The 15,332-nt window shown below is 43.8% G+C and overlaps 1 protein-coding gene across 2 annotated transcripts in view; it reads right to left on the bottom strand.

Moving 5' to 3' along the window:
• Positions 1 to 3,567: 3,567 nt before the first annotated feature.
• Positions 3,568 to 15,332, bottom strand: part of arb2a (ARB2 cotranscriptional regulator A) — a 152,604-nt gene continuing 140,839 nt past the window's right edge. For both annotated transcript variants that reach the window (XM_073466641.1, XM_073466640.1), the window contains exon 11: positions 3,568 to 6,086. In XM_073466641.1, the coding sequence (XP_073322742.1) occupies positions 5,926 to 6,086 (161 nt within the window). In that variant the 3' untranslated portion in view covers positions 3,568 to 5,925. The remainder of the gene's footprint in view (positions 6,087 to 15,332) is intronic.

Here is a 15,332-nt window from a genome sequence, read left to right as displayed (position 1 = left end):
CTGAAATCATCAGAGTATAGCCCCGAATCTTAAAAGTCAGAGCCCATTCTTCAAATGTATTGCATTTCAGAGGCTGTTTTTTTTTTTTTACTGCAGGAGTCTTTAGGCCAGCAGAGTATCAGAGGAGGTGTAATTGAGGGGGCGGTGAGGGGATAGAGTAGCGGTCCGCCTGAAAGCTGCTATTAAAGCCAAATGGACTGAACACCGTAAAACGGCTCTGCCAACAGCTGTCCCACAATCGGAGTATTATATGCCAGGATCCTCAAGCACGCACCACACACACATTAGGCCATGGTGCTGATGTAGAGGCTACTTAGGAGCATTAGACAGCAAAAGAAAATACACCAACGAATAAGAATATTCCGCTAATATTCGTGTTATATTCCTACAGGGACTGCGGTCCAAGCTGTGCTTCCTGGTGATTTAGGTCTCTAAAGGCATTTTTCACCTCTCTACAAGCCTTGCTCCTCTTATAGGAACCTGGGGAATTGCAATTTTTGCTGGGATAGCCGATTTGCTTTGCATATTTCCACACATGTGGTTATGATAGTCCTTTTTCATAGGAGCCCCAAGACAGGTGAGAAGAATAGCGGGGCCAGCTTCTATGTAACTGTGTGTGTGTGTGTGTATGTGTGTGTGTGTGTGTGGAGAAAGAAGCTCAGGATATGATCACACAAGTTTCCTTCAACTCCACAGCGGTTGTTTCCCTGCAGTTTTTGGTCATATACGATGAAATTAAAGCACAGATTTGCATGTTTTCTTACAAATCCTGAAGAGGCCAGGCTCTGGGACCCCCACTTGGTGCAACACCTGTGCCCAGACCTCGCATCTTTCATCCGAGCCTCACCTCTCCTTGCCCCCGCAGAATAAAAGCCCAGCCACACACTCTCTCTCCTAAATGTGATGTCTGCGGCCCCGAGTGTTGTCTCAGCCTGCGACTCCTTATTAGAATAGAGACGGCGAGAGAGGCGATTGAAGAGGAGTTGTTTCCACTGGATTAAATGGTTTCTCTGCAAGTCAATGAATATGTAATGATGTCTAACGAAACCGGCCAGCGAAGTCCTGTGCTCTGGTATACAGGCCCCTATATTAAAGAGCTCTTCTGCGGAGGAAAAACACAGTATAGAGCCGGGCGGAGAAAAGAGGGGCAGAATAGGGAGAAGGGGAAGAAGGGATACAATCTTGAATGCACCTCCGAGCTTAAGCCAGACATTCTCTCTCTCCCCCTCCCAGTCAATAGATGAAAAAGTATTTGCTCACGTACTGGGAAGGACAGAGAGAGAGGGGTCTTTTTTGAAGCGAGGGTGGGTGTAGGGGGGGGTGAATTTACATTTTTTAAACTGCTTTGGAAATATTGTTTCTGATAAGCAGTCATGCCAATAAAGTAATTGAATTGAATTGATGGAGAAGGGGCGAGAGGGAGAGAAAGAGAGTTCCTCTAGCGTGATTGTTAAAGACATTTTTCCCTTAGTATACCCGATAAAACATTGATTGTTGCAGTTTGTTGACCCGTAAAATTTGGGGGTTAGTTTTCTCCTCTGAGCTGAGCATATAATTATGCAAATAGTGATCTGACAGTGATCCGCTGGAGGAGTGCAGAAGGAGAGAGAGAGTGTGTGTTGTGTGTGTGTGTGTGTGTGTGAGGGGGGCTGTCAGAGAGGGGTGACATTCCAACTTTGCTTAATGCCTGGCTCCTTTTGGAAAGAGTTCATCTTCTGCAAGGGATGGCGTGCATATCAGAGTGGGCCGGAGCAAGCAAGCGTGACAACAACTCTCTTCAAGTAAAAATTGAAATATCAGGCTGTGGCAGCGCAGGGGTTCCCCAACTTCTTCATGTCAAGGACCCCACCCAAACCCACCCACCCACCCACTCCTCTCAAATCTTAACATTACAGCACGGACCCCCCATTTGGCAGGATTTCATCCTAAAGCTCCGCGGCTGATGTTATTTTCTGTCGCAGATATGATTCAGTGTGGAGCTGTCTGTAACTGTCTGTACCGTGAGTTGACGACAATAGCCGGGAGTGTGAAACCTATAATCAAATCAGTCATACCTATTATACATTCACACGCTGCGCTAACTTCAAGCGAGTAAAGAAGGCAGACGGATCAGACTGTTCGTCGGTCGGTTCGGGGGGATCCCTCCTCTGAGAGGGTCCCCGGAACCTTTAGGAACTATGAGAGAGCCGATAAACCATTTCTATCAGCCCCCCCACCTCCTCCTCTTCAGACATGAAGAGATCATCGCTGTCTGTAGGAGTTAGGAGGCAGCTCCATGTGCCAAAGTGACGCACGAGGATCCTCCTTAACGTTTAAAGATGAACGGGATTTAGATTTTGAGGATCACAGACGCGCAAATTTAAGTGAAAGTCGGGAACTCTTGACGCAGAAGTCTGGGAGTGTGCTGTGACCTCACAGACACACACCTGAAGTTACTTTAAACAACTTTTTCAATGTCGCCATATAATCTGTAAAATAGACTTTCCAAGATAGCGAACGAGTCTCAGGGCGTAAAAAATAATTCCTGAGCGACTTTCTAATTTATTTCCGTGTGTGCTCGTCGCCTCGCCTTTGATGATCACTGACTGGAGGTCATAATTTATGGTGGCCACCACTACATCACCGCTTTGGACAGCAGGCAGGTTATTTAATTAAAAACCCAGAGAAATTCGCGCTAATACGAGAATAAGAAGAGATTGTCCTCTCACAGAAATGAAGTTAGAAGACAGTCCTGTCCCGAGGAACTTCTTCTATACAGGCTAATTCACGTGCGCATGTGTGTGTCCGTCCGTGTGTGTGTGTGTGATTGAATGCCTCTCTTTAATCAGCGGCCTGACACGGTGTGAGGGGGACTCGCCTGGTTCCACTTGTTGTTCAGGGGTTAATGGAAAAGATTTCTAAAGATTTATTGAGGGGGCGTTTAATGACCTGATCGGTTTCACCGTGTGAAAACAAATGATGCTGTAAAACCTCGCTCAGTTGGAGGGGGGGCTCACTTTGCCAAAATTAATGACCAAAAAGAGGGGAATTACTGTTTATAGTTTGTTTTCCTTTTTGACACACGGCTTTCCTGACGATATAATCACTCTGTGAGGCTATCCTGACCTGTGCGACACGTTTTTTTTAAAAATTTTATTTCAAATCGTCAAACTTTTACTGGAACAGAATAAGTTTGAACTTTTTTTTAGAAAACACGACAAAAGCCACTTAACACCGGCCGAGCTGCGTGGCAGCAAATGAATGTTAGTCGGTTAGATTTCATCGATGTCATGTGAGATGATGACTCAGGTCGTTTTTCACTCGCTTGCTCGACTTTTCTCGTCCCTCTGCAGCCACTTCACACTGCCGGGCACATCTCCACGTCTGTCTTTTGCGATCGCACCTGACTTCCAAGGCCGATTTATTTTATCCAAACGTATCCAAAATAAATGCGCGTTTACGCACCGGCATCAGGAAAATATTACAGATGAAAAACACGACGAAATAAATAGCAAATAAATAAAATAATATATATACATCCATAATTAAATAAAAAATGTACAGTTCAAAGAACAAGATTCAGAAGTGGTTTTTTTTGCATCAGACAGGTTTAATAGGTTAATCACCCCAAAAAAATCAATCATGTAAAAGTACAGGAATTAATGTGTTGCAGACTGTAAAATCATTTTTAAAGACAGTCGTTTAAAACCAAACTGGATCAAAAGAGAATGAGGCAAACATTTGAATATAAGAAACAAAATATGTGACCTGGCAGGACTCCCGCGGTTTCATAACATCCAAATGCTTACACTGCCATAAAACAAAATAGGCGTGTTCCTTAAACCAGTACAACATATAAACCATCTGCAAAAAATAATGTCAACAAGAGCAATTGGCAAAATTAGTCCCCTTTTATTTGCAGACTGTGCTTTGGATTTAGGCTGCTCTTACATCTTTAGTTCCATTCACATATGGCTTGCTGGATATTATTAAAAAACAGTGAACAGAGTCTTGTTTATTCCTAAGGCAACAATATACAAATTATGGAGGGAAAAATGAACTGATTGTGGCTGAAAAGCAGAAAGATGAGCAATGGTATCTGGAAACGAAACTCATCAAATCAAATAATAAGCCAACTTCTTTGCTGAAACCTGAAGAGATCTGAATCAAATTAAAAGGAAATTAGGCCTGCAACCATCAGCCACAGTTGTCTCATTACAGCGGAGAAGATAATCCACAAAAGCCTTAAACCATACACGCAGTAGGCAGGAGAGGCAGGATTTCACAGTGTAAAAGTTAAACAATGGGATCTATTTAAAGTAAGAAAAAAAAGAAAGGAAAGTATATATTTGAGAATGTGTCTAAGGTATCATAAGATTTAGTATCCGGTTTGAGTTTTTACTAATGTCACGACACATTAGAAATGTCTTCCATTAAGCCTTGAGTGGTTTATAAAACACACCAGCCTTGTGGAAATTTTTTTATCATGTTTGTGTCACGTAGTCAGATTATGTGCAGCTGAGCAGGGAGCAGACTTTGTCACTTCTAAGTACACAAGAAGAGTAGTACTCTGGAGGAGGGGAAAGAATAGATGTGTTACATTTCTCCAACATCTTAGGAAATATCATTCAGGCTTAGAATAATATTGAAATCTTGGATTTCCTGACATGTGTAAGGCGATATATTGAGGCTTTATGAGTGTTGTGAGCTGACTTCTGGCTCCTGTTAAAATGAGATATCCCTCAAACCCATTCTGATGCTTGACTTTAAGTAATTTTAAATTTGCTCAGTGTCCTGAATTTTCCATATTCAGCACAGGTTGTGTTTGTTTTATTTGTTTCATCACCTTCAATCATCCGGAGGCATCAATTTCAAGGATATCAAATAGAAAAAGAAAAAAAAAAAAGACAGGAAGAAACAATATACAGTATATTTATAATAAACACAGAGATGAACTCTCCACAGCTTTAGAGGTATTCTAAACTAAACACTTACAGCTCAGAGAAGTATTGGCTTATATTAAAAATCAAATGTGTGTGAGAGGCATTGCATTCAAATTTAGCTCAAAGTTGAGAAATTAAAAAAAAAGAATATCTCTTATTATAAGCACTGCAATCCCAGAAATATATGGCATGGGTTAGAACCGCATTTTACACAAAGCTGAATGAGAAAAATTCCGACTGCATGTGCGGAGGAGTTAGAGAATGAAGAAGTCATAAAAACAACACCCTTTGTTAAAACAAAACAAAACAAATGGTCACCAGTTGAGAGTGTGTGTTCACTCTTGATAAAAACATTTGCGGTGAGTAAAGGCTTAAACAAAAAAAAAGAAGAAGATGGAAACTGATTAGGTTGAAATAATATCGAGCCTTGGCAGAAGATACCATACAGCATGAGCTGATTTCGGGGTAAGCAGCTCAGGCTTTAGGACCGGGGGGGAAGAGGGAGAGGAGGGGAGAGAGTGAGCAGTGCAGACTGGAGGGCAGGCGGGGCATTAGCTCAGTTCAGGCTGATGTCAGGACAATTAGAGGTGCACCACAGCGCATTGTGCACAGCGCCTGTCAGCCTTAATCTCTGCTGCCGTGGCCCGTACCCGCAGCCAGGCCACAGCCCACGGGAAGCGCTAACACTCAGGCCCATATTGCTTTGACAGTTGCGCTCATCTAGAAGTAATGCAAAACGTTATTGTGATGTATACACGGTGACCCTGTACTCTTGTCTCTTTCAACAACAAGGATATGTGTGCAGAGCCAGGGAGGGCTGGAAGCGAGAAATGACACTCAGGGAGAGGAGTGTGGAAAGAAAGATGGAGGAAGGTTAACAGAGGGAAAAGAAAAAAAAATAGCAGAGAGGATCTGGAACCTTAGCCTCCCTTTCCGCATGCCCCTCTGATCCCTCGCCACCCCACTCCCCCTCCTCTTGTTCCAAGTCAGTTTGGTCGGTCTTCTACAAATCCTGATGTTTGCTTTTGAGGGAGCTGCTGCGTGTGGTGACAATGTTGGAGGTCTCCTCCATCTCCTCGTCCTCTTTCACCTCCAGGACTTCACTGAAGAACCTGAAGATGGAGTTGAAACTCAGCCAGGAGGTCAGCTCGTGCCTCTCTGTGCCTACAAGTAAAAGACACACAGACACAAACATAAGCATGAGCAGGGTTCACAAATTATTTGCGTACTGTAAAGCTGCAGGCAAACAAGTATATAATGTGTTTTCTAGCATTATTAAAAACATATCCTTGCACCTGTATGGCTACTGAGGCAACACAAAAGGTGAAAATAAATTATCACCATTAGAAACGATGTTTAGTCCTGTATGGCTGTCCACTCCCACAATGCACTGCATGCAAGCCTAAGGCCTTATGCATGAGAGCCATGACAGCCTATGACCTATTAGTCCAATGGGACTGCCGTAATATGTTATCCAAGCGGATACCTGATAATCAACACCCCTCCGCTGCACTCTTTCCATCTCAGGCCTTCCAACAGAACCAGAGTTATGCACAATGGGAGCACTAAGCGAAACCAGTGGAGCGGTAGTCATTCATTCTAAAGGGCTGATTGAGGATAGGTAAGACAGGAGCTGCAGAGAGGTAACTAGTGAGCATATCAAGTGGTCCGGTGGTGGTGGGGGGAGGCAGCAGTGCTGGGTTTCCCTCTGACCTCCTCCAGGTTAGCCAGTTCCCAAGTTGGGGTCACACTGGGGCTTGAAATCTACTACATGCGCCTCAGGTTCCTGTCCGCCTCAGGGGTTAGGGTATCACAGGCCAGCTTTTTTTAGTTGGATAGCTTGCAAACTTGATGGCACTTTCTATGTTTCTGCTATAGAACACCTCAGCTCTGCAGCGGGGCATCGATGATGAGGACAGATCGCAGCTGCAGCTGTTGCCCGACTCGTCTCCACTCCTGCTCACTAACCATTCAGGGAGAGCGCTAACAGATAATGGCTTGTTTCTGCCGCCGCTGGCTAGCAGCTCAGCTGCTTAGCAACACAACTGTAACTGGACTTGAGAAGCCATATTGAGGTGCCCTCTTGTTTCCCGGAGGGAGAATAGGTTTGCTGTGAGATGATATTAAGAGTTTCATCCCTTGATAGATAGATCTAAGAAAAATTTACATGTGTTACGGACAGAGGGATGAGTGAATACAAGCCTTAAAGTAATGAGTTTTCTTATTTGAATCCTGATTTGCACACTTAAGACTGTTTTTTTTGTTGTTGTTATTTATGGGATCTGCATTTGTTTTTAAGATAAGAAAATTAAAATGGCTCCCTACAATTTTCTCGGGAGGATTAAAGAAGAAAAGGATAACCCCAGTATCTGAAATCTGTTAGGGTAGGGTCGTATAAAAACAACTGGTCCCGGCAGAAAAGGGTTGCATCTCACACAACCTTTTGTATGAGTCAAATCAGTAGTACATTAAAAATACCTCTGCTCCTCTCTCCAGCGCCTTTCTCCTTCCTTCCTCCCTCTCCGCTGTGCACATGCAATCAGCTATAAAAAGCTAGACTGAAGGCCGCAGGGATACAATTAGGAAGCACCTTAAAGGCTCTCTCACCCTAGACAGGCCTCTGATGACCACTGCACTGACCCCATGTTTATTAGATTGACCCCTTCCTGGACGCATTAATGGAGATGGTGTGCATGCATGTGTGTTTGTGTGTATGATTGTTAGACCGGGGGTAAGCACACGGTCTTTGGCTGAGGGTGTGTTTTGTTTGTGTATGTGTGTGTAATTTGTGTGTACGAGTATGTAAGGGGGTTCTCGATCACTCTGAGATAAGGGACTGTAGTGCAGGCTATATAGCAAGCAGACTGCGGTTAGTGCCTTGGGTCAAATTTACTGGCCTGGCAATCATGGGAGTCAATAACCCGGCACTCTCAGTGACTCTGCTACCTGTGTAGGGCTCAACATAACATCCATCCCTGGAAAACAAAGACACAGCCCTCTCACACCTCTAATCTATCATTTATATCCAATTTGAGGCACTGTGATCTTTTTCCACCTCCTCCTCCTCCATTTTCTCCGTCTCATCGGTCTCTCCCTCACTAGTGTTTTTACTTCTGTTTTGTCCTCTTTTTTTCTCCTGCAGAAGCGATCAATGCCGCAGCGCTCTCTCATTCACCCTGAACTGGCGGTGAACTCCTCCGGAACGCCGCCAGCCTCTCCACCCTATCCCATCGCAGTTCGGGGTCACCAGGGGGGCGTCTCTGTGCCAATATGCAGATGAGCCTGTGCCCCTCCAATGACTCTGGTGTGAAGCTCCACCCCTCTATATGGTGGAGCCACCCCCCCACCATCCACCCACCCCTCGACAACACTCGCACACAGAGACATAAACCCACTCTCACTCCGGCTTAAATAGGCCTTTAACAGCTTACGTCCACTCTTCCTTTAATAGCCAAAGTGTGTCGAACCTAATGGATGTTGTCAAAGCTGAAATGTGACCACTGATTTAGAGGAGGAACCCCAGTGACCAGGCTTCACTAGCCACTAAAGACCGCGAGAGAGAGAGAGAGGGAGAGAGAATTACCTCAGCTATGCCACAAATCAAAGTAATATCTTTAAAAGATGTGGGGATCGATGAGGTGTCATCTGGCTGTATCTCGTGTGTAAAGTGATCCCATAAACAGCCGCCCATGAGTTTTCTACTTTAGCCTCAGTTCCAGTCCTTTACTGAAAAGTTTTTCAACCGATGAGCAGATTTTTTTATGAGCGATTGATTTTTTTTACGTATTGTTTCAACAGATGAACAGGTCTTCCATTTTAATCTGTTTAATTACAACTTGCATCTTGTGCTTAATTGATCAAACTTTGAAAATAAACGACCCTGCGTGTTTGTGTGTGTGCTTTCTTGCATCAGCTGTAAATCAATTAAGTTGCACGTGCTAATTTTAACAAGATCATTGTAATTGCATTAATTTAATAAAGTTTATTGTAAATGCAATAATGTCCTCATTTATTGTAAATGCAATAATGATGTTACTGTGAGCTCCATAACACTGGGTATTGTCATGGGAAATACAGCAAAAAAAATCTCTTTACTTTCACAATGTGTTTATAATTAACATTAGGCAATGGCAAGCTTAACAGAGATTATTTCTGCGAGGAGATTGACGACGGCTGTAACCTTGAGGTGAAGCAACACACACGCTCGCACATGGAGCTTCACGATGATGTTTCACTGTAATGCAGGAGAGGCCAGGTGAAGAAACAAGGTCTTTAGTGAAAGCTCCCCTTCCGTGCTCCCTTGCTCAGGTCATGGCAGAGTTTCAGTCCGGCGCCTCATCCCTGTGCCCTGTGTTTGAACATTCTGTGTGTGTTTTCTGAGCCTGGTGAGGCTGCCTCATTATGTGACAGGCAGAGGAGAGTATTTGATCCTGGATATTTAGCCTCCTCCACTCTGTCACAGCCACTGGAGCCCTCTCAAGGTAATTGACTGACTGTTTGATCTCCCTCTGACTCTACACTGGTACAAGACGCTGACACACACATGAACACACAAACACATTCGTCACTTGCGAGCGTCTACTCACGGATGGCGCACACTCATGCATACATTCACTCACACATGTAGCACAAACCCACTGTACCCTTCCCCCAAAACACAGAACAATCAACACATGCGTGCACACACACACACACAGACATCCACACACACACAGTTGTTATCATTTGTGTGCAGTGAGGTAAGGGAACAAGGGAGGAGAGTTTTGAGCTGTTAAAAAGGAAACAAGGAAACTCCTCCATAGCTATGGGCCATGCTTTCTTCCCTCCGCACCAAACGCTGCATGCTGTTACAAATGGTAATCGGCTCTGATTGTCACAAATTTCAAAACAAACGCTAGGTGACTGAAAAGCCAAAGTGACGCCCCGAGTGATACTCCGACAGAAAGCCCGAATCAAAGCATGCCGACTATAATTAGGTTCCATCTGGGCTACATTATTTAAAGCCCCACCAGTTAATTGCTTGTGTACAAATGGCCTATTTTATTTGAATCAAACTTTTTTTGTGATTCGTAATTACATTGATGTGAAGGGGGCCATATCTCTTCACTTCATTTATAATATAAATACATATTCAAATTATTAAGAGGACTTTGAGGCAAGGGAAATGTAAAGTGATGATGCTTTTCTTTGTGTGAATTGAACTCCTTTAAACAATTATGAGTGCTTAATCAAATATCCTGACATTTGGGTTAAACATTTAATGAGCTTCAATTAAAAAAAAAGCAGATGAACACTGATATAATCATGAGGCGAAAATTACAAAAACAGAATACCTAACAGGACTGATGCACATGATATTATTGCATGCACAAGCAAACATTTTCTCATTTCCTCTTGTCAAAGTTTTCATCAAAAATCTAACACAAACAGTGCATTTTCTTATCGATTTCCTATCAACGGTAACCTAAGCTTTTGTTTTATCTCGATGTGAGGCCCGGCAGCGCGTTGTGTAGTGGGCCCTGTCTGGCTGTAACCTTAGCCGGGGTGCTGTTTGTGGAAACTATCTGTTGCATGGATCAGCGGTGGGGAATCGCTATCTGTATCCTGGTTGTCAGACGATCGGATTTCCGCCCCTGACGCTCTCTGATATTAGATGATCTTCTGTGGTGTGTGTGAGAGTATGTGCACAGTGTGTGTGCAGATACTGTGTGTGCGGTGGTCCGTATGAGATACACCCGCGCGCATACAGTCAGTTATGCGTGTTGTCATCTTGCTCGCCGACATGCATAAAGGTCAAGAATGTCATTTTGTCCCACGTGGCTGTCTGTCGAAGGGGGTAGGACAAGTTGCCACTGGAGACGAGGTCAAAGAAAGCCCAGGCAGGTGACAGCCGGTCCGCCACACTGCCAGGACAACTCTGCCCTCTGTAACAAAACGTGGAGATGTTGTCCTCAGTCAAAAAGCTAATTAAATCTAAATCTACACCCCTCCCCACTGCCACCACTCAATTTCCACTCAGGCTGAAGACATCCACGTCAAAACCCACAAACAGCATAACAGGTATAATCAGACTTTTATTTATGCTATGCTACGCTGTGTGTCTTCAGTTTTAATAAAATCAACACGGTACTAAGCCTTTGCACGTCTACAGGAGAGACACATGCATCACACGAGAAAAAAATTAAACAGAAAACTATTCGAAACAGAGCTCATTTCATCAAACTAGTAATACCACTGCTGCTTCTCGAATGCAATTCATTTTTAATGCTCGTTGGTAAGCTGGGTCTGCCTCCCCCCCATCTCCCTCTCACTGCTTTTAATTACTTTGCTTATTATTGCATGTTGTTGTTAGACAAAAACAAGGCAGAACTCATTACACATCCAGAGATGAGGAACCTGAATCACTAGCTACAGGGGCCGCTGAGGGGACTCTGTATTTACTTTGAATAAAATACAAACAGAAGAGAGACATAGAGGAAGAAAATCAAGTGAAAGCCCAGAGAGGGTAGAATATCACATTAACTTGTTGAAATCATCACAAAATGTAAGTTACTTTATGTTCCATATAACAATCCCAGGAAGAGGAAAACTTGTGACAAGGACTCCAGACAAAAGACAGTGCGACACTGTACTTCTGCTCTCTGCTTGTTTCTCCTTCAGTTCCCTCCCTCCTTCCTTTCCCACTTGCTGCCTCTCTACCCAGACACTGAGACTGCACTGAGTGCTTTTTTATTTTAACGTGAATGAGTGGCCTTGGCCGTCATAAAGGACCCTCGCTTTTATAGACTTGGAGCAGAGTATTTACAAGATAACCCCCGGTCCAAGGACAGCGCAAGCTATTTGATACCAGTGTCAGACTCTCCCCTTTCCTCTTCAGTAAAAATCAAAAGCCCAAACATGCCCTCGCCTCTGACAAGCACCTCTCAATGTCAGTCGTTCTCCTCTGCTCCACTAAAATGGGATGAGACACTTTGGAGTAAGGGGAGTGAGACAGCTGTGTGTGGCATTTCATAAAGACATCAGTTACCTTTACTCATTTATTTTTTAAATTAGAAAATAAAAGGTTTAAATAATAAAGATAGGGATTTTTTTTTAAAGTACATTTAAATTAATCCAAGTTAGCACTGTATATACGTCTGCAGCATGTGAAAATAAGTTGCTAGGAATTTGCCTGAGTTTTGTAAGGATAGATACAAAGCTGGATATCTTATATATTAAGATTAAGATATCAATTTGTCTTATATACTATCTAATATACTAATTGACCTTATAAATTAAATAGGACAGTGTTTTGTCTCATTTAGTCAAGGGGGCATTTGGATAAAGCTTTCAAGAAAATTGTTGACCTGAAAGTTAATGATGAAATTACATAAAAAATATTGCACACTGTTTGCAAATCTATTCGACTACACCAAGAAACATGTGATGGCGAGAATGTCTTTGTGATAGAAAGAAGTCATGCTAGCTTTGGAAATAAAACACAGTCACTTCAACTATGAAATGCACACATAACATTATATGAATTCTGTCCAAGATTCACTGGCAGGTTTTGTTTTTAACACAACGTCTGCGCATGCACCTGTTGATTCAGTGTACATATGTGACAGAAAGAGTCGCAGAAAGAGAGAGATTGAGTGACTGAGTGTGCGTACACATGTATGTGTATGGAGGGGCCTTGTTGGGAGTGCCACCCAGACATTAGCACTGTAAACAGTGCAGGCCTCCTTCCCTGTCCAGGCCCTTTGTTCCATCTGCGCCACCATTGGTCAGGACTTAAATGGCAAACACTCAGGGGCTGCTAGCTCGCCTGACACGGTTTTGTTTTTGGCCTATTGAGGGGCAATGGAGAGCTTCTGTTTCTATGCCCAGGCACAATGTGTCTCAAAAGCAGCATGGCTGAAAAGAGAGGCCCCCACAAAGACTGTCCATTAGTGGAGGCACTGCATGTATGCGTATACGTGCACTCACGTAGGCACAGGCGCATACACACACACATGCACGCACACACACCATGATGCCTGGGCAAGGGTCAGGACAGACAACCTTGCCAAAGACACTGGTGGAGACGGAGCATGTGCACATGTGGGTGTGCCCATGTGCACGCCAACACAGACACAAGCACAGAGTCTAAATAACCAAATCCAAGCCAAACTGCACACTCGCTACACCACTTCACTATACTACACTCACTCCTCACTCACATAAACACACAACCTCTGCTCCACTTCAACACAATGAGGTCTGGCACACACACATGCACACACATGCACACACTCACGCACCTCCCTAGCACCTTCGGGACAATACCAGGCATAGAAAAACACACACTCGCACACACATGCACACTTCTACAATATCAGACGTACACACATCACTCAGTCACAAAAGAGATGGAGGAGGAGGAGAGGGCTGAGAGAGGCCCCCCTGCACCTGTAGGAACGACAGGCCACATTCACAAGCAATGGTCAGAGAATAGACAGCTTTGAGTGTGAGAACCCCGATCCACACAAGGCCACGAGGACACACCTTACATACAACCCCATTTCACTAACCAGGTTGTCTGAGCGGTATAGAAGAATAGAGCATAGCCATTACCACCACAGGCTCAGGCTGTGTGCAATGTGAGGTATAACTCCAAAGCATCAAAGGCTTTATACACTGGAAGCATGTTAAGGGAATGTATAGTACAGGGCGCATTTTTAAATGATTCCCACCTTTTCTTTACATCCCACTGTATATATTTTTGTCCTCTGGCTGTAAATGTGTATACAACACTGCTCTTGCTGCTTTAATTGCTTACATTGAGAAACAATGCCTCGCTGCATGTTCTTCACAATGCCAGGCATTTATTTTTGGTGACACAAAACATTCATGGACTCGATAGCCTTATAGCAATAGGAGACATAGCCACCACTTAACCTAAGCATCTAAAAAAGAGCTGCGCAGTGGACACAAATGATTGATATACTGTGCAATGATTTGTCAACTGTATCAATCTTCAACAGAGCCAAGAAAACACATCAGTGTAGTGCAAAGCCTTTGGACTTTAAGCCACGAAAAGGAAAAGCAATGCAAATGATCAAATGAGTGCAGCTGCTTGAATTTCCTCTTTGGCCGAAGATTATTTTTATTCACCTGTAACATCTGATCACTGATTTTGCCTTTAATTTAACTGTATTATATATGTTTTATAACACAATGTAATATGTTTTTTATCTGTTCAGGCAAAAGGGCTGCCGACGCAAACTAGCCTTTCAGCTAACTCCAAATGAAGACTCAAAGAAATAAAGACTGTACTGAACTGGAGGCGTACACAGGAATCAATACATGGTCACAGGTACATACTGTACATACATACTGTGAGATGACACTCTTGATTGTCTAACACTTCTCACTGCTTAGCATCACCCAGGTGCAGGAGGACACACGCATACATCGAGGCAATAGAAATATGCACTTCAAAATATAAAACCAGACTGATTGTGATATTCACATGAGCTATTAGAGTTGTTCAACACAGTTACATAGACATAAAACAGAGCAGTGTGAGAAATGAAATGTGGGCTCTGAAGGACATTTTTGATCACCTGATGGAGAGTCTACTGCAGAATGTGCCTCTCTGTAAGAGCCTCATTTTTCTCTTGTCTCTCGAATAGATCCACATACATACATACACCTGCTATGGATGTATAGAGCTACTTCTACCATGACCTTGTGATCCCATGCACTATAACACATACAGAGAGGGGGAGATGGTGTGGGGGTGGGATGAAAAGGAGGAGAGGGGAGGAGAGGAGAGGAGAGGAGGGGAGAGGAGCGAAGAGGAGAGGGGAGGAGGTCAGGTGGGGGAGGAGCAGGCCAGGGGTGGAGATAGCAAAGAGTGGGTGTTGAGGGTGGAGCAGGTCTGAAATAGATCACTTAAGGGAACAAAGTGTAATTAATGGGTCGCCACAGATAAGAGGGCTCTGGTCCTATCTGGGAATGTGCTAATGGAGTTGACACACACTCAACAAGATCAGTGGACAACCCTCTCTCTATGTGTATGTGTATGTGCGTGTGTGTGTGTGTGTTTTAAAGACACACAATGGATAAACAGTGGGAGGAGAAGACGGCTAAGGCGACAGGTTAACATGGCTTCCTCCATGACGAAGATCTGCCATCCCTGTAATCAGAGAAACCCCAGAAGGAAACACGCGCACACACACACACACACACACACACACACACACACACACACACACACACACACACACACACACACACACACACACACACACACACACACACACACACACACACACACATAAGGTTTCTCCTGCTACACACAAACACATCTACGGGAGTCCGACTCCCTAACTCACGTAGACGTCCCGCCTCACATCAAAACATGAGTGATGTTATTACACTTGG

The sequence above is a fragment of the Pagrus major genome, chromosome 5 (assembly GCF_040436345.1).
Source record: "Pagrus major chromosome 5, Pma_NU_1.0".
Lineage (NCBI taxonomy): Eukaryota > Metazoa > Chordata > Actinopteri > Spariformes > Sparidae > Pagrus > Pagrus major.
This window is presented reverse-complemented; position numbering and strand designations above follow the sequence as displayed.